The sequence below is a fragment of the Artemia sp. Qi Xiang Cuo genome, chromosome 18 (assembly GCF_049724085.1).
Source record: "Artemia sp. Qi Xiang Cuo chromosome 18, ASM4972408v1, whole genome shotgun sequence".
In the NCBI taxonomy this organism is placed as follows: Eukaryota; Metazoa; Arthropoda; class Branchiopoda; order Anostraca; family Artemiidae; genus Artemia; species Artemia sp. Qi Xiang Cuo.
Window position 1 is genome coordinate 990,378 of NC_142811.1, and position 20,658 is coordinate 1,011,035.

The window sequence follows — 20,658 nt, forward strand, 5'->3', positions numbered from 1 at the left end:
GCGTCCATTGCACTTAAACAATTACCCTTGGACAGAAAAATTCTGGATCGTCAGCATAGGGCGATGAGAATTAAGAACTTAAAAAATGATTTGTTAAACATACATACAGGTAGCTTACTTATTTTGTTTTTGACATCAATTTTACATACTTTTATCTTTGTGGAGGGATGCAATTACACCCCTGGCTACTCTAAAGCTTCAGATCAAAGTGGTTTCTTACTTACCGAAAATATTTCAGTCCTTCATAGAAAATAGCCAGCAAAAAGATTCCTATACACGTTCCAATAAGTGCTTCAACGGAGTTTAAAGTCCATCCTTGAAACAAAACTGTTTCATTTGCGTAGCCAAAGTGAAAATACATCTTAAAAAAAGAAGATAACTTCAAAATATTTGAGTAAATAATATTTAATAAAAATATAAAAATATCAAAAAGGTACAAAAGAAACAAGGTTATGTCTAAAACCATGTTGCTGTTTTTTTATCGGATTTCACAGTGCTAACACCTGCCACTTTGTCCACGTAATTATCTTTATTTTTGTTATTTATTACGCTTTCTCTAGAAATAACTAATATATTTATTTTGAGTTATCCTTTGTGGAGAAGTCATTCTAAACAGCAAAAGAGAGCTTAACGAAGCTCCCTTTTAGGTACTCAAAAACTAACTTCACTAAAAACATTGACTTCACTATTTCACTGTCAACTAACTTCTTTGAAAATAAAGTTTGACTTCACTTTACTAACATTCGAAAAGTCAATAACTAATAAAGTGCACACACGGAAGAATTTTTTTTACAAAACGATATCGCCATCTACTTTAGGATTTCCCCCATCGGATTAATACTAAACCGTCACTCCCAAGAGTTGCTAAAAACTTGGTGTTTTTCTGAAAACGCTAAGCAAAACATAGGAACAGGCTAGACAGACGTGGCCTTAGTTTACAATATTTTAAAAGCATACACATACGAATAATAAGCTGACTTTTCCAAAGAAAAGATAGAGTATTCTTTGCAAGTTATTTTAAATTTATAAAATATAGCCATCTGTCTAAGGCAATTTACTTAGACAAGGCTTCAAGTAGCATATTAGCTGAGCTAGTATATGACTAAAAATCTGGGATAATACCTGAAACATAAAAAAAAACGCCGAAAATGAATGTCAACCTAAAACGAAATTCTAGTTGAAAAGCTGGCAAAAAATACGCCGATTTTTTGTTTGAAAAACGCTGCGTCTGTCCAGTCCTTTAAAGTTGTGGTAGTAAGTAGCACGCCAATAAGGCAGAATGCCGGGTAGATAAACTACCTTGCACAAAACAGCGTTGACACTGAGCTTAAGCAAACAGTTTCTATCTAAATCTCTTTAGAGAGGGTTATATCCAGAAAAACAAGAAGAAAAACGGAGCAGGATTGATTATAATCAATACAGCTAAGGTCAGGCTCATTACTGTATGCAGCTTACTGTCTGATATTTTAATTCTTTAAATTTATTGTAGAATATGTTCCCAACGAAGACGAATGGTCATTGTACATTTGAACTGTAATAGCTACTAGGCCATTTTAGTTTAAGAATTAGCCCAGTTCCATCTTTATTTTTTTACTGTGATTCAATATGGAAGCGTAGGCGTCAAAGCTATTTGCATAGTGTTTTACTTAATTAGTTGACTATCTCTTCAAATATAGTTAATAAGTTATTGAGCTATGTTATATTTTAGGTACAAAAGTACGGTTACTAAATTTGTGAGACACATTCTGCTATTTAGATACCCAATCTTATTTTAGATTCTAATTCTATTTCTATTCTAGTCTTCTTTAATACACTAATTTTAACTTAATGTAATTGTAAGATTATTGTCCTTTTTAATTACTAAATTTTAATTACACTTAATTAGACTTAGGTCTTCTCACCCCGGTTGTCGCATAAGGGGACAACAGTGCCTCCCCATAACAAGCTTTCCAGTGAAATTATTACAGTATTTCCATTGAATTATTCAATTAAGGTTAAAAATTTCACTGTCTTAAATTAATTCGCCATTATTTCACCTTTACTTGATTTTTCTTCTGATGGAAATGTAGTGTGGTCTTGGTCATTATTTAACTTTTCTCACGCCGTTTGATGCATAAGGCCACAGCTGCTCCTCATCATACTGACCTCTCCAGTGAAATTAAAGTATTTTAATTAACTTATTCAGTTTTACTTAATTAGTTTACACAGTGTTTTGGCAGGGGTAGAGCGTATTTCCAAAACATGGGCCCTTCCAAAGGCTGAGCAGGATTTGTTAAAAATTTCCAGGAATTGCCAAGAAATAGCTCAAGGTACTCGTCTGGCTGATCAAACAATAAGTTGTCAATAGATCCCACCTGAAAGAGGTTAGATAACTGGGAAAGAGGTTAAGACGACTAGGCCATGTTTCAAGGATATAGAATGATCCAAGGTTTCTAAACGTTTAATCATCTATTTGGGGCAAAACAAAAATTAGAAGTTTCACCCCTTATGGGGTGAGAAGAGGTAGTAAGGAAGGAATCATGGGAAATTGGAACGTCAAGGGAGGGGAAAATAGTCAAGTTTTGAATAAATAGAAACAGAAAAGGAGCATACACAACTGCGTTGGCCTCAGACAGCTTTGTGCTGCATTGAATTTTTAGTAGAAGTCTTTTTTTTTATTTTAGTCAGGTCTATTCGTTTAAATTCACTCTAGTATATATATATATATATATATATATATATATATATATATATATAATATATATATATATATATATATATATATATATATATATATATATATAATATTTAGTTAGTTGTTATTTGAAAACCCAACATATTAAAAAAACAAACAAAAAACGAAAAAAAAACGGAGCATAAAAAAAAGAAACGAAAAGACACTAAACACGAAGCAAACACTTAAAATCGCAGCTAGCACTTTGACAAAATACTCCAAACCCCCCCCAAATTATTTTGGCCCCTACCTCTAAATTTCGATTTTTGATTGAGAAATGGCCTTTTGGGCTTTCATTGAGTAATTGAAAAACAGCAATAGTGCCCCCTTTCTTAAATTTTGAATAATCCCCCCCCCGCTACCAATACTGATCCCGTTTTAGCATAGAAAAATCTGTCCCAAAGCCAAGTGAAAGTCCTGTCAAAGTAAAATTTCTTCCGCTGCCCCAACAGCCAAGATTCCAGTCTGTTTTATCAAAGAAGAGTGGGAAAAGACAGACGCATCATCTTTCCAATCGGTCTGTGATTACAATCTTTCGCAAGCTTAAGATCCCTTTCATTCTTTCACAAAAATCCGCAGATGTTTTCATGACGATGTTCGTGTGCTTATGGACATTTATTGTGCTCTTATTTGCCATGCCATTAAATGCGGCATAAAAGCTGCTGTGCCGACAGTGAAAATCAGGCATGGAACGCAAATTCAAGGTTGGTCCCGGAACTCCGAACTGAAATCTGCGTGTCAGAAATCTAAGTTTTGGTTCCAAGTCGTGCTTGATTGTGACAGACCACGAACAGGCTTGGTTAACTCTGTCTAGAAACACGCAAACCATGTATTTGCCAAAGCACTAAACAAGTACAGGAGTGATTGCATAACAAATTTTTCTGAAAGCGTGAACCAAAATCCTAGTGCCTTGTGGAAACATGCCCTGCGACCCAAACGTTATGCTACGCCGGATTCTGTTCCGGGTAAAGACCTCTGGGAAGACCATTACCATCGAGTTTGCACCTCCCCCTTCCAATCTTAGTGCAGAACATGCTGAGAAGCTTAACTGTAATTTACAATGCCATACAAATAGTGATTTTATTGTGACACGAAGTATGGTTATCTCTGCTATAATGAAGTTGAAAAAGAAATTCAGTAAGGGTACTGATGGAATCTGCGGGGCTGCTCTTGATTTTAGTAGTGATCTTCTGATTGACCACCTGAGCTTACTATACCAAATGATATTATTTTCTGGAATAGTGCCAAAATCTTCTTGTGAAGGTAAACTGATCACCGCTTTAAAGCGAGGTAAACCTCCCCACCTTTGCAGCTCGTATAGGCCATTACTGTGTCGATTGTTTTTTGTAAGTTATTTAAGTTGCTAACATGCGATGAAACTCGGTCAAAGTGTTACGTTCCTTCGGGGCAGTATAGCTTTCAGAAGGGACTAGGGTGTGGTCATGCCCTGTTAGTTCTTTGTGCTATACTTTTAGATGCTGATGCAGCTAGTGAATCTCTAGTTCTTGGTAGCCACGATTTGCACCGTGTATTTGACTCGCTCGTCCACGAATGTATTTTGTATTCGGCATATAAGAGGGGGGTCAACCCTTCGGTGATAGGAGCGTATCGAGATTTATATGGTAATTTCGTGGTCCGTATTTATGTTCCTGGTGTGAGTAATATTTATGTTGTCTTACCGGTTTATAAGGGAGTGAGACAGGGATCTATAGTTTCACCTGATTTTTTCAATAATGCAATAATAGAGCCCCAATCGCAAATTGAATCTTCATGCATAGTTCGCGGTTTGAATATAAGTCTAGTTTGTTATGCCTTGTCGGACCATTGCACGCCCCGAGGAGAATTTTAAAATGTTAAATGATGAATACCGGAAAATTGGTCTTAGTTTCAACGCAGCTAAGTCTCAGATACTTCTTTTTAATTGGAAAGATAAGACTGATGTATTTAGACTTGGTGATATTACCGTTAAGCCAGCGTCTTCGTTAACTTATTTGGGCCACCATAGTTAGCCACCTGCAAAAGCGTATTTCGCCGTCATATGGTAGCAATGTGGCAAACAAATTCCGTTTTGATCGCATGATTTTAACTAGGTTGTGTAACGCAACTGCGCTGCCCCATATTCTATATATTGCACTTTTCTGGAGAATGCTTCAGAAATCTGACATTAAGCAAATTCGGTCCTACTACTTTCGTTATGCAAAGTATCTGTTGAGACTACCTTTGTGGACGCGTAACTCATATATTAGCCTTCATTTTAAAGTTGCAGAACCATTTCAGGCCGTTAGAAAACAGATCGACAATTTTAACGCAAGGCTGTTGCACGATTGTCGTCTCAAATGCCGCAGTAGTATCGATCAGTAGTAGTAGTGCTTTTAAGTACTTGTTCTGTATTGTTTTGTTTTTGTTTTCTCCTTTCTTTTTTTTTGTATTATGTTGTACTCCGTCCTTTTGCTTTTTTGTAGTGACGGGTTAGAAAATACATAAATAAATAAATAATAGTAGAGAGAATTTTATTCCTTCCCATTAACTAATATTTCATCTCATTATTTCAGATTATTTTGCTACTATAAAGAGGCCTGACTATTGTTAGAAGTTTACTGTCAACACTGCCAAGCCTATGCTTACCAAATAGCCAGTCCGACGACAAGCAACAAAAAGATTAACGAAACAGTAGCGCATACTCATCTATAAGGACGAAAGAATTTTTTTTTACATTCTTCTCTCACAACAAATAATTCAAAGGTCCCTAGCCCCCTCCCTCCAAAAAATATTTATAAAATTCATTATAGCTATAGTGAAACCTACTGACGCTATGATGAGAAAGTTGCTTGGTCTCAAGCTCTGCACGTGCGCAGCATTTTTCCGGGACCGGAGCCCTGAGGCACCCCCTCCCCTACCTGCGTACATCCCTGATTTCTAGTACCTATTGTATAGCATCATAGTTAATTTCAAAGTTGAAGAGTTTGATTGGCCACATAACCACAGTAGATTGGCCACATAAGAGTTACCCACATAACCAACGATATAGGGATCTTTTTTTTATCGGGTTCATGTTTTTTTTTTTATTAGATCTTGAAGGTTATATTTACTATCCAATCCACTTCAAATTATAATATACCAAAATATCAAAATAAATTATAACTTCTCGATAAGGGCATCTCGATAAGGTTATTACTTCTCGATAAGGGCAATTCGGCTGTGATAATTAAAAGAGTGAAATATGCCATTTTGGTCGAAAATGAGTTATATATGTTTCGTGGGTAAACTCAGAACGAGGAATCGAATGGTGGAGTCAGAATTTCCCTATTTTGTACCGCTACGAAGATAAAAAAGAGATATACGCCAATTTTGACAGATGATGATTGTCTTATGGAGCTATAACATGGGGAGCTGGCATTTGTCTCCTTATTTTGTCAATGAAAAAGAAGACATACGCCTCAAAATGGATTAATTTTGAATTCGCTCAGAATAGTTTTGACAGAAGAGGATTATCTTGTCTATAGAAAAAAGAAGACATACGGCATGAAATGGAATTTTTTTTAATTCACTCGAAATCTTTGAATTTATTTCATACTCCTGAAAAAAAACACATAATAAGTTGGATTAAAATATGTCACTTTATCTCCATTAGCCTCATCCTTCAGAACGACCATAGCCTAAAAATATTTTTCCGTTTTTTGGGTCTCCTCAAAAGTTACAAAGATGGCGCATGTCCTTTTAATTATCACAGCCAAATTACTGATCTGTAAACTAGGAAAGGATAAATCTGACTTTAAACAAAATAATAAAAAAACAAGAATGCTCACAATCATTCCTCCATGGCCTCCATGGCCTCCCCCACCTCCACAGCCTCCTCCACCTCCACCGTGATTATGAGTGGTCATTGATCCATGATCATGGGTGGTCATGGATCCATGATCATGCGTTGTCATCGATCCATGGTCGTGTGTTGTCATCGATCCATGGTCGTGTGTTGTCATCGATCCATGGCCATGTGTTGTCACTGATTTTTGATCATGAAATAGGTCTGTACCATTCGAAACCACTGATAAAACGTCTAAAGTCCCGTTTACAAGAGCTTTTGCCACTTCGGTAGCAATTCCGAGACTTGACATGTCGTGGTGATCGTGATTGTGATCCATAGTGCTCAACTTCGAGGGAGGAAATTCAAATGCAAATGGATCTTCGTCTTCTTCTGCAGGATATTCACCACTGTTCCACTGAAAATAATAATCAACTCAAAATTATGGAAACAGCTCCACAAAAAACAATAAAATAAATAAATAAAACATAAAGACCATTAATAAAGAAGCTACCTCGCTTGTTGATTTTAACAAATCAGTCGTCAGGCACTTATTAAGAAGAAAGAACAAATTCGTCATACATTTGTGAAAAAACTTCTAAAGGAATTACGTGACCTGACATGTCGTGGTGGGGATCCGCGTGTTCCCATCGAAAATCCCACCCTAAGAAAATTCCCTCGCGATAATTCCTTCCTGGAAAATTCTCCCTGCATTTATAATGAGTCAAAGGGAAATTAAGACACATAAAAGGAATGAAGAAAAGAAGCAATTTAGGAATATTCTATCTATGTTCCAGAAGACATGTAGAACGTGTGGTGTAGGATCAAACAGTTCGTGGTAACGAAGCGTAAGTAAGATGCGACTAGGACCAATAGTAACTAAAACTCTAAAAAGCGGAAATTTGGTAACAATTAAGAAACCAAAAGAATTGTCTTTCTATGCCGATTCCAAATATTTAATCTTTATTAAGTTTAGCGTCACACAAAAAAACTATAAGCCTTAGAAAATGTGCCTGATTTTCAAAAAATGGGGAAAATATCCCTCAAGAGGCAAGTAATCTTAATGAAAAACATACCAATAGATTCAACATGTTGGAGAACTCTAATGTGGAGGTTCCAAGCTCCTATCTAAAAAATGTGGAATTTTGCATTTTTCCCTGCGTATTTATTTGCTTTTTGGTTTTTTTCTCAGGGGTGATTATATCAAACCAATGGTCATAGAAGATCGAGAGAGGGCTTCTTCAAACGAAAATTGAGAGTACTATAGCCCATTAGAAATGACCAAAAAATTGTGCCATGTAAAATGGCGCTTCTGTATTCAGTTTCCGGCGAGTTATTTTTATGAATCACAAATTCTTGTTGCCCCTATTCGCTTTCGCTCACTCGCTTCTTCGTCGGCTCGTTTTGGAGCGTATAGAATCCCTTTGGTTGATTGTGAAAGAGATAAATTTTCAATAACGTACCAAATCCCTTCTATAGCAAATACGCTAAAATTAAATAGTAAATTTAAAAATCTTAATAGCCGATCACTTTTAAAGACTAAATTAGTAGAATATATTACTAACCTTTGATGACGGGATGATTCTTTTTGATAATTTGTTTCTGAGTATTATTTTTAGATTTTGCCGTGCTGGGGTAGCCTCATTTGTCCTTATCCTTTTATATGTTACGATATTTGTGTTTATATTTTTTATCTTCATTTTTGGTGTGCTTGAATTCACTGTAATAATTGTTAGCCTGCCTTTCGAACTTAGCTCCTTGTTGGTTCTATTTAATTAGTTGTGTTGTTTATATTTGTACTAAATAAAATCTATCTATCTGCCATTTTATTGCATAAAAGCTACGAATTTGCCACATGGAGGGCCAAGTGGCACTCCATTAAAAATTCTGAGATAGCCAATCAATTTAAAGGTACCAAAAAACTATATACTGGGCTTTCCAGTTATGGAGGAAATTATGGAACAGTTATGGAACAAACAATTGAAACAATTTTAACATGGAAATTTAGCAAAAGTAATCTCTCGTTTTCTCTTTGCACCAACTCTCTAAATTAAACAAAGTGAAAAGATTGGTCCTATCCGTTTAAAAATCCCATCTTTGTTTAACTAAACACCATATTTGGTGTCTGATTATATGTTTGAATGTGGAGTAGATTTATACCGGTTACTCAAATTGATCTTTAAAAATTTGCTAGGATTTTACTGGAACATTAACTTTCATCAATAGAGAAAATCTTTATAAAGTTTTAAAGTTAAGTCGAATTATATAGTCCAAGTTGCGCTCAAATTAAGGTCATAATAGTTCAAGCCTTCCTTATTCTTTGTTTGAAGCCCTCTTAGACTACTGAGATGATTGGGCTCCCAGAGAAATACTGCAGATAATAACAGGAGTACGCCAAGAAAGGGCATTAGCCCCATAACTCTTCAAAGTCATCATACACCACCTTATGACAAATCTATTTCTCATTTCAGATTCGGTTTCAGATTTCAGATTTCTCATTCTCATTTCTCATTTCATCATACACCACATTATGACAAATCTATTTCTCATTTCAGATTCGGGCTCAAGTTTGCGGATCCTTTCGTCTATTACGCTGACTTTTACTGACAAATTGGTGATTCTGACGGACTCCATCAACGATATGAAGCAGCAAAAGCTGGACTTTAAGTAAACCAAATCATGGCCATCCCCCCCCCCCGCTGCTGGAGACTCTTCAGTCAACCTGGACAACACCACTAGTATTGGAGTTGAATCGTTACCTATGGCGAAAACCAAACAACAGCCGTAAAACAGAACTGCAGATTTTCAACTCCCTCGTCGGCTCTGTAGTGCTTTACGGAGCTGGCAGATGGCAATCATCAGCAGCAATTCACAACTCCATAGACGTTTTCAGTGAAGAAAACCTAAGAAGGATCGAAGGTCTGAGATTGTTCGACTTCGTTAGCAAATAAAGGTTGCTCCAATAGGTGTCCCAAGTAATTAGTTATACATAAAACTTTAAGTTATTCCTCATTCACGTATATGATCAAAGATACGTAAAGAGGGGAGGGGGGGAGTTACCATTAAGATTGACCCAGAGCATACTCTTGCAAAAATTAAAATAAAGTGGCATAAAAACACCATTGTGGTGTCAAAATAATGTGGCATAAAAACATAAAAAACAAAAACAAAAGTGGCATAAAAATACCATTTTGGGGAAGTCAAAATAATTTTTTTTGCAATTCCTGACCTGGATGTATTGTTTATCCTAGGTGATTGGATTTGTGCGTGTAGTCAAGACTTGTTCAAGTGTGTATATACCTAAATTGCTATTGTAGGAAAACAGTTTTGTTGTTGTTGTTTTTTTCCTCACCGAATTATTTCTTTTCATCAATTATAGAGGTTTAAAAACGGGACAAATTGAATAGTGGTTGCAGAGTAATTCTGAGAAGGGGAAAAACTACCCCCGAGAGAAGGGTTTGAACAGTACATTCTTTTTGTATTTTCATTCAAAGAATCGAAAAGAGAAGAAATGACCAAAATGGATTTTGAAAAATATACTTTTTTCTTTTTTCGTATCCTAATTTAAGAAAATCGAACAAATCCTTCCCCCCAAACTTCGTGATTTTGCGACCCTGCTCAAGAGGGATCAAACGTATTTTCAGAGAGCGCAGTTTCCAAACCCCAAAGCAAAAAACTAGACGGTAAGTTTATCAGCCCTTGTTAATAGATTTTTTTTTTTTTTTTTTTTTTTTTTTTTTTGTCAGGCTGATATTTAACTTTGTATTGCATGCGTAGCGATCTAGTTTCTTGCCCGTGATTGTTAATTTCAAAGGAGTGATGATTTTTGGAAAATAAAATTCTTTCTTGGGGAGATTCAGAGTGATTCAGTATAATTCAACGAAAATCTTGAGAAAACAGAAACACATATTTAAACTAATGAATTTCGGTTATAAATTTAAAGGGAGGTATATTCACGAACCCTCTTCGAAAGGAGTCAGTTAACCCCCATTCAACTCCATCCCACCCCCTGAGAGTAATTGATCCCTTTACAAACACGCAATAACCCCAATTAGGGGGACGGAGGGAGTCAACAATCAACTCAACCCTGGATTTTAAAAAAATACCTTTTTTGTATTTCCATTTTTTTTAATCTAAGGAAAAAGTGGCAGTTCTAGACTGTCACCAAGCAATATGCATTCATGCTAAATTCAAGTAGATAAAATTCATTAATCTAAATCAATGAGTCAAATGTAATTACCTTAAAAACGCTTTGAATGATTTTAGACAAAGGGTAGACACCAGTGGCGCAATTTCCATCAAAATCCTAGGAAGAGGGGCAACGTTGGAGCCAATTTTCCCCAAATCAAGTGAAAATGAGAGTGAAAATAGAAAAATGAGCCATATATAGGGCAAAGATATACTAAAGAAAACTGACCTATGTCTCTGGATGCTTGAATTATGCAGGCTTATCTTAGTTTTGACAAATTTTTTTTTACAGAAACAAAATTTCAGCTGGAGGGGGGGAAATGAGGTCTGGGGGTCAAATATGGTATGGAGGGGTAAATGAGGTCTGGAGGGGGCAGTTGACCCCCCTACCCCATGGCAAATTACGCCCCTGGTAGAGACCCTAAAAAGAAGTACGATTTTATTGATAATTACACCACAGATGCTTACTGTATCATCGTCAAATATTGGTATGCTGGTGTTTAAACCCATATTTACCAGTCAAAAGTTTTCACGAAGAATACTGAAAAGTCACTGATCATACAATTGGGAACCCTAATACAAGAAAAACAAAACAGATGACCGATCATTTAATGGCGTTACTAATTAAATCGTCAAATAATATGGCAGATGGAAAATCTAGCACAAAAGGATCTAATATTTTATCTCTATACAAATAGATTAATTGCATTATAATAAGCCTGAAAAAAAAATCTGAAAAATTAGACTAGATAAGATAGGGGCACAACTGTACACAACCAGAATCATTGAGGGGGAAGGGGGGGGGGGTTAAAGTATAGCGGTGAAATTATTCTGCATATTATGAAGTAAGAATTATTTTCTAAATTCAAAATGTCCAAATACTTTACCCCCCCCCCATTATGTGCAAATATATAGCGCAAATTATATATTTCCCATCTATCCTGTCACTTGTCTTTGTCTTGTCTCATGCTAAGCTGAAAGAAAGTAACAAAAAAAAACGGTTTGTTCTCAAGTCTTTCACAGCGTAAACTTGAGTAAGTGACGTTTAATACACAAGTACTAAAACTCTTTCTCCCTGCGGAAAATAACAAAAACAAAACTCCAATAAAATTCTCAAATTTGGAAAACCTTATTTTCCACGGGGGCGTGTTTACTGGGGGGGGGGTATTTTCCATGGGATAAAAACCGAGGGGGGGGGGGGGTAAACGACAGTTACCAATGGAAGGATCTTCTCATGACAGCACAAAATCATTAACTCCAGGGGACGGGGGAATCATTTCCCCTTCCCCCCTTTTAGTGCTTAATTGAGTGGTGTGCCTGACTCATTCTCCCAACCCATTTGCGTACACGCCTGGGTTACGTGATTTCCACCATACTGAAATTAGGTGCCTGTATTTCGGAATTGTTGCTTTAAAGTGCGATGAAATGAACTTTGCAGAAGTCTATGAATATTTTTAAAAACCAATAATTAAAGTCAATTAAGCTAGTGTAACACAGAAATTGGACAGTAAAAAGAGAAACCAGCTTTCTAGGGCTATAAAGAGAGACAGATTGAGGTGGTTACGACATGTTCTGCGAATGAACGATGACAGAATTCCCTAGATCGTCCTTATTGGCAAACCATCCAGGGTCAAATGAAAAAAAGGTTGTCCACGAATAGGAGGAGAGGTGGTCGTAAGTAAAGGTTTAAAGGAAATTGGAACTTCTTGGGAGTGTGTAAAGAGGGAGGCTTTGAATAGAATGGGGTGGAGGAGGAACGTGCGCAGTTGTGTCGAGCCTTGGGCATCTTGGTAACGCAGTGAGGTGTTAGTAGTAGTAATAGTAATAAAAAGAATAATACAATTCGATTCTCCATTCACTGCTCTTTCCAAATGTAATAACAGCCATCATGGACGTAAGGAGGGGGGGCCAGCTGCCCCCCCTAGACCTTCAAATTTACATTAGATATGGCTGAAAAATCAGATGGTTTGGAAAAAGCAGTTGATAAAACTCCATCACACTATCGACTGCCCCCTCCCCCTAGACAATATGCTGCCTACGCCCATGACAGCTATGGTCACAATTACGTCAGAACTTCCCTCCCCCTATCCCCTAATGATAGATATAGTCCTGGAAAAGCCATATATACAAAAACTTGTTGATTTTGTTAGTTTACATTTTTTTGTGGCAAACCTTTGGTTTATAGAAATATCTTTGCTTTGAGAGAGCGAGGGGGGGGGGGTGAATGTGACAGAAAGTGCGTTGAATGGTTACTAGTCTTCTGCTATCTCATTTCTTTGCTAGACTAAAATTTTACCGTCAGTGGCAGAACCAGAATTTGGGATGATCGAGCAACAAGGTTCAATAAAAACTAATTGCATACGCATATTCCATTTATTATGGACTACAACAATAAGGATGGTTGGGACAGAGTATATTCTACCCCTCCCCTCATTTTTAGTCCTCTTGGAGTACCTTTAAAAACCCATTTCCATCTCCTTTAAAGCAAATCCTACATTTGGAAACCCACGTTCTTTAATGTTAAATTTGGAACTTGTGGCCTTAAGAAACAGTGTCAGGCATGTAAACATAGGGGGTGTAAGGGGCTGAGACCAACAGTTGGCTCCTTTGTTGTTATTTCTGTTTTGCAGACTTTTATCTAATTTTCGAATGTCTACTTTTTCAGTTTTTGACAAATTTCACTCTTCCCATAGAAATAAAAAGCGAGGCTATATGCCTCCATGGGCGAGTAGATGCAATTTCCCAGTTTTATATTCATATTTTTCCTGGGAGAGGGGGCTGTAAATAGGATATATCTTGGGATTATCAATATCAGCGGCGGGAATAGCATCCAGTTTCGGAAAGTGTCTAGCTCACTTTAGAGGGGAAGGGGATGGCAAATTGATAAGTCTTTTTAGAATCATTATAAAAACTTATTTTACGGTTATTTATGTAATAGCTCATACTTAAGGAAGTGTGGGAACTCGAAGAAGCCCCCGGCCACACGTACGGATAAAATTATTTTGTTAACAAATAAGACATTACAAATATAGGTAGAATTTACCCTTATATACAGGTAATCTACGTATTTTACCAACAAATGATAATAAGCAGCGACTACGAGCAACCACCTACGAACTAATAATTTAATCCTTTTCTACTAAAAATAAATATATAGTCACCTTCAAATAAAGACCCCTTATCTCAAGATTAAAACCGCAAACCAAGTTCTAATTGCAATGCATTTCACATGAAAATCTCGACTGAAAACGTGAGACAGGAACTGGAGCACTCTTATCTTTACTCCAATTCCATGAAACAGGTACACTTCGTAAAGAATGACAGGAAAAGAAAGTGAGTCTGAACCCTACCTCCTAGGATCATTTGAACCCTTTTGAAACTTTTCTTGCGGCAAAACAGAAACAAACTGCATTTAAGTACCAAGCAAAGAGCATGGGCAACTTAAAAACACTGTATATAAATAACATACAGTAAGATCACACCTCAGTGATTTTTGGCTGCTACATTCTTGGCGCGTACAAACAGCTCCTCTCAATTAATCTGCCATCAGCGGTCCGGTGTATATTACCCTGGACAAGGCCGTACCCACTATGGGGGTTTGACCCCCCCCCCACCCTAAATGTTTGTTTGACTCGTAAAAACGTAACAAAAACGGATATAAACAAATTTTGAATATATATATATATATATATATATATATATATATATATATATATATATTGGAATAAATTAATTTAAATTAGATTCTTTAAAATTTAGTGTTACAAAGGTGAAACCAAGTTTCGCGTTCAAGAGATATCTGACTTGTCTACCCGTGAAAAAATCAAATTTCGCTTATGTTTATGCTTGTTTCAGTGTTCCCGGACCCACTTGCATCTCGGTCTGGCTTTGTATAATGGTTGAGATAGGGATTACTCCTACTGTATTATATTTATATTCAGTGCTTATAAACCTGGGTTCCCATCGATGCGATTTCATGCAAAAACCAGCCGTTTTTGCGTGAACCTACACATTTTCTCGTTTATTTTTTTTGTTGCACGTTTATGCGTCACAACAGTTCAACAGCTACGTTGAAATATTTTTACTGGACCGTTTTTAGAACCTTGAATTGCAAGTAACTGAGAAACTAATCACGTTTATCAGAAGTTTTCCATTAATACTTGACAAAAAAAAATATGAGGATCATGTCCTTTTAATCCAAGATTTTAATCCTTAGCGCGTGAGGGAATACTTTCAGGGAAACAAACATACAAGATAAGAATTATATTTTTGCTACTTGTGAATTATACGGAACACACTCAAGTATTTCACTCTCTAAGATCTGACAAAAACCGGTTTGACTTTCGCAATCGGTTATCATTTGGTTATTTTGAGTGAGAAAAACTACGACGTAGTTATATTTTTGATAAAATATCTAATATATAGAGGTGGTCAGGGGTTACGTTAGGTATTCAATATAATGTGTTCTGCGCGGCCTGCTTTCCATGCGCGGCCCGCAGTTTCTATAATTTTGTTTCTAAAATATTATATTAGCCTATCATCATATTTTGGCATATTTCATTAGGATTAACGTAACTTAACTTCTTGGGCGTGTTCCATATAATTAACAAGTACCATATGTTTAACTAAGTACAGCTAGTCTAGGCTTATACAGGTCAGCCTGTATAAGCCTAGAATAGAAATTTTTATTATTATTATTATTATTTTTTTTTTTATATTTGTTACCCATGTTGGGATAGCCTTCCATGCCCCACTTGTCCAGCGTTTGTTTTCTTTACGTTTGTTATGTTTTTTGTTTTTTTCTTTAACCAGTTTTTTTTTCTTTCTCTCTTTTGTTATGATGAGGAAATGTTTTTTTGTTTTGTTTTGTTTTGTTTTTTTATTATTATTATTAATACCCAATTTTACGAGCTTTGCTCTCTGTTGGGGGTATATGTTTTTTTGTTATGTTGATTTATTCAAATAAAATTTTTCTTCTAAAAAAAAAAAAAAAAAAAAAAAAAAAAAAAAAAAAAAAAAAAAAAAGCCCTTTGAATATTGTTCTTGGCTTCTAGAACTTGATTTAACCTATTCCTATGTATTTGCTGTTTAAATATCTCATTTTATTTTTATGAGATAAAAATATTATGTTTAATGTTTTTTTTGGGCAAAACAACAAAAACAACCACTCTCACCAAAAACCATACTAGTTCCCTTTCAAGTAGAAAAAGATACCAGAGAGAAAAAACAATATCTCGTCGTTACTCCGGCAACATAGAACAAAGAGCGGCAGGAAAAGAAGGGAAATTTGATCCCTACCGCGTAAGAGATTTTAACTCTTGAAACTTTATAACCTGCAAAATAGAAATAACTGAATCAGGATAGAGTACGCATATTCTTATACTTTACTGATGTGTCTTATTCTTTACTACTTTTATTCTTTACTATCAGGCTCTATGCCAGATATTTTTATAATTTGTATGTAATGTATGTATGATAGAAATTAAAGAAATCATAAATTATCAGCTTTACAGAATAATTTGCACAAAATCCTAAACTTACACTTTATAGAAAAATAAGCTCACCTTTTCAAACCTGACTATTCTATAAGAGCACTTTGAAAATAGATACTAAAATGGAAATCTTTTTTTTTATTTCACCCATTTTTTCAGTCGTCTTTCTTGAAGTTTGCCTCCCCTAGTCTACTGACATACCCTCCCCCCTCCAAAAAATGTATTTTAAAACTCATAAGAAGAGTTATCATATATAACGCGAAAGCATAATTTTGATCAAAGTTCTTTTAGAATATTAAAGATTCTAATCTATTCTCTCCTTTTTCTTAAAAGGGAGGAAGGGGGATCTTTAAAAATATTATACAGAGGAGGCAATACCCTCTATTCCTCATCCCGATTTACAGGTACAATTACAAATGTAGTTTTCCATTACGACTTTTTTATGCCAATAAGAGCTTACTTGTCTATCTTTGCCTACTAACAATTCCCTACAACACCAATCTGCCTGAGCCAAATACAGCTCCGGAAGCTACACTTCCACCCCAATCTGTTCAAAGCTTTACTCTTTACTCCCTCTCATTAAGTTCCAATTTTCTTTACATCATTTCTTATGAAAGTTCTTAAGTCGAACTGGCCAGCCATGACAAAAAACAACAAAGAACGAAAAAACTTAATGAAAAACAACAAACAAGACTGTGGCTAGTGGAGAGAAAAGATGAAACGACGCGGATATTTCGCCTGTATGTAAGTTAGGCGTCTTCAGCACAGGAGAAACAAAGATAAAAAACTAAAATAAACTAAAAACAAATAAAACCACCACCAATATTAATAAAATACAATTGTCGCAACTGATCCACATAGGGAAAAGGAGTTATTAGAGTTAGTTCGATGAAAACACCAAAGCAACTGAGAGTACAAACAAACGTATGAAAATGGAAATGAAGTTAATTATTCTGTTGTGAAATAATCCTATTATTAGCTATTATTGAAGCAATTCTTTTTGGTCTGATAGGTAATCTCGTTCCCTGGGGATTTTGTAAAATCTTAATTCCCTTATTAACTATTGGTTCATTTTTCAAAAGAATATTATAAATTGGGTCAATATTTAAATTTCCCGTATCTCTATTTATTCAAAGATTAGAAAACATATGTTTTTTTGTTTCTATATTCTCCCTCCTCCACTGAGAAAAACTTCGATCATTAGAAATAGCCGTAGCCTCATCAAATTGTACAAAATGTTCAGGATGAAAGAAAATATGTTCCGTCAAAGTCGAAATAAAAGTTTCAGGATTCAGGCTTGCTGAATCGTAGAGTTTTTTTTTCTATTAAGTTGCAATGCTCAATAAGAGCATCAAGATTAATAGGTAGTTTCCTTAATTCTGGGAAGGATTTAACCCGGGGAAATTTAGTAAGTGGGGTGTATAAAATTCCGTGTTCTTGTGGGAAGTTTTATATTGGTAGAACTCACCAACAATTTCTGGAAAGATTTATTGAGAATCACATCTCAATAGACAAAAACTTAACAATTCAGCAAGACTCCGGAAACTTCTGTTTCGGCTTTTGCAGAACATATGTTCTTTCATCCTGAAAATTTTGTACAATTTACTACTAGACCGAGATCAAACAGTTCGTGGTAACGAACTGTTTGTAAGGAGCGACCCGGCTCAATAGTGACCAAAACTATATCAAACTAAATTTCGATACTAAGATACATAAAAATTACAATTGGATTATTATGCTGATTTCAAATATATAAGTTTCATCAAGTTTAGTCATACCCATCAAAAGTTACGCGATTCAGACAAAAATTTGCCTTATTTTCGAAAAAAGGGGGAAACAACCCCTAAAAGGTCATAGAAACTTAATGAAAATCACACCATCAGATTCAGCGTATCAGAGAACCCTACTATATAGGTTTCAAGCTCCTATCTGCAAGAATGTGGAATTTTGTATTTTTTGCCAGAAAAAAGCTCACGCATACGTGTTTATTTTTTTTATTTTATTTTTTTTCAAGGGTGATAGTATCCATCCATTAGTCCTAGAACATCGTAAGAGGGCTCATTCGAACGAAAATTAAAAGTTCTAGCACCCTTTTTAAGTGACCAAAAAAAATTGTGGGGTAACTTGGCCCCCTCCCACGCTCATTTTTTTTCCCAAAGTCACCCAATCAAAATTTTGAGATAGCCATTTTGACGAAAATCTAATAAATATGTCCGTGGGAGTGATTTAATCCCCAAATATTCCCAGAAAGAGAATTGCGGGCTATGCGTAGCGCTCGTCGTTTACTTATAGGCTAGATGTGTGCTGGGAGTCGCGTACTGTTATTTCAAGGAGGATTATTCACCTAGTGGGGGGTCAAAGCTAGAGTAGGGGTTACAAGAGATGATAATTCCGTGAAGTTTCATACCGTGGGGGAAGGGAAAGTTCTATGAAGGGGGCACCAAATTTTCCAGCATTATTTAAAAAAATTATCAGAAATTAAATAAAAAACAAGTTTTTCAACTGAAAGTAAGGAGCAACATTAAAACTAAAAAGAAAAGAAGTTTTCACATTAATTAGGGGAGTTGCTCCCTAGTCAGAATTTCGCTTTTTACGCTAAAGTATTTTTTAGTACTTTCAAAAGAGCTATCTATTTTAATTAACCGGCCTTTGTGATTCAGGGGTTTGTGATTCGAACAAAATTCGAACTTTAGCGTAAAGAGCGAGGTATTGACTAGGGAGCAAACTCCCTAATATACGTAGTAAAACATACGAATATAGAAATTCGTTACGTAAGTTAATTCGTAAATTACGTCAGAACAAAATTTCGAGAAAGCCAATTAACCAGAAAAAGGAAAATTAATACGCGAATTTCGTTTTAATTATTCATGTACGGTGAGCCAAAAGCTGCGTTAATTCAAAAAAGTTCAGAAATTAACAAAAAAAAAAGTTTTTTTTAACTGAAAGTAAAGAGTATCATAAAAACCTAAAACAAACAGAAATCCGTATATGAAAGGGACTTTCCCCCTTCAACACCCCGCTCTTTACGCTAAAGTTTGACTCTGTCTCGCAACTTTATTTTTTAAAACACTAAAAAACTTTAGCGTAAAGAGCGAGGCGTTGAGGAGGGGACAGCCCCTTTTGTATACAGAATAATTTACGTTCGTTTTAAGTTTTAATGTCGCTCCTTACATTCAGTTCAAAAATCTTGTTTTTTTTTAGTTAACTTACTTACTAGACCAAAAAGAACTGCTTCAACAATACCTAACATTAGGATTATTTCACAACAGAATAATTAACTTCATTTCCATCTTTATACTTTTTTTACTCAGTTGCTTTGGTTATCTCATCGAAGTAACTCTATTAGCTTCTGTAACATACGTGGGTCGGTTACGACAATTTATTTTATTATTATTGGTGGTGGTTTTATTTGTTTTTAGTTTATTTTAGTTTTTTTTTCTGTGCTGAAGACGCCTCGTTTACATACAGGCGAAATATCCGCGTCGTTTTAGTTTTTCATGTTTTCTCTCTACTGGCCACAGTCTCGTTTGTTGTTTTTTATTGATTTTTCTCTCGCTTTGTTGTTTTTTTTCGTTTATCATGACGTCTCCCAACTCAAATCGAAGACGAAATTCTTTCCACCTGACCCCAAATGTATAGCCAAAAAGCACAATCTTTGGCAATCTCGACTAAATCATAATCCTGAATATAAAAAAACTCCCTACCAAAGTTTGATATAAAAGACCTATTTGTTAATTAAAGGAAACACAGTCGAGAAGTTTGCTGAATTTAAGATTTGAGAAAACCAGTTTCATAGCCACAAAGACAAATGACGGGTGACAGAATGCATTGGACTTGCATAATTTGGGCTATATATTTGCATATTAGGGAGGGGGGGTGGTTTAGGAGCGCTGTCAAAATACTTTATCCAACCCCCTAATGAGCAAGCATATATATCCCAACTTATATTATTATATAAAATAAAGGTTATATGAAGGTTATATTTCATTAGGATTAACCTAACTTCACCCCTTGGGTGTGTTTTGTTTAGTTAAAAAATACCAAAATACCTTGAATAAAAATGAAAATATGTTGTTCTAAAGATGCGCCTTTTAAAAAGAATACAACTTTGTTAAGAAAGAAAAGAAAAGTCTGGGACGGTATGACAGTTGTCCTTGAATTGTTATAAGACGTCCATAATCGCCCCACGCTTTCATTTAAGCATAAGAAGTGTTTTTTATATAGCAAGAAATCCTTTTTTGGCGTTTCTAGTACGTTACATTTTGAAATAAAGTCTTCTTTTTAAATCTGTGCAAATGCTTTCATTGTTTTAGTAAAAGACTGAAACCCCTCTCACAGGGCTAGGAGATACTGCGAGTTTGGTCAGTTTTGATCAAGATTACACCCTTTTTGAAGGTATTTCTCTCCTTTCCCAAAAATGAAGCCTTTTTTTTGCGCCAATAATTGTTGAGGGGTAAATTCAA

General features: G+C 35.5%; 1 protein-coding gene across 7 annotated transcripts in view; it reads right to left on the bottom strand.

The window, feature by feature from the left end:
- LOC148941106 (high affinity copper uptake protein 1-like) overlaps positions 1–20,658 on the bottom strand; it is a 109,963-nt gene that overhangs the window by 13,141 nt on the left and 76,164 nt on the right. For 5 of the 7 annotated variants that reach the window (XM_089104664.1, XM_089104663.1, XM_089104668.1 and 2 more), the window contains exons 2-3: positions 6,520–6,933; positions 225–361 (exon numbers count right to left, since the gene is read on the bottom strand). In XM_089104664.1, the coding sequence (XP_088960790.1) occupies positions 225–361; positions 6,520–6,855 (473 nt within the window). In that variant the 5' untranslated portion in view covers positions 6,856–6,933. Of the gene's footprint in view, positions 1–224; positions 362–6,519; positions 6,934–13,746; positions 13,769–13,864; positions 13,965–20,658 lie in introns of those variants that run through there. The other 2 variants (XM_089104662.1, XM_089104667.1) reach the window with 2 other exon arrangements.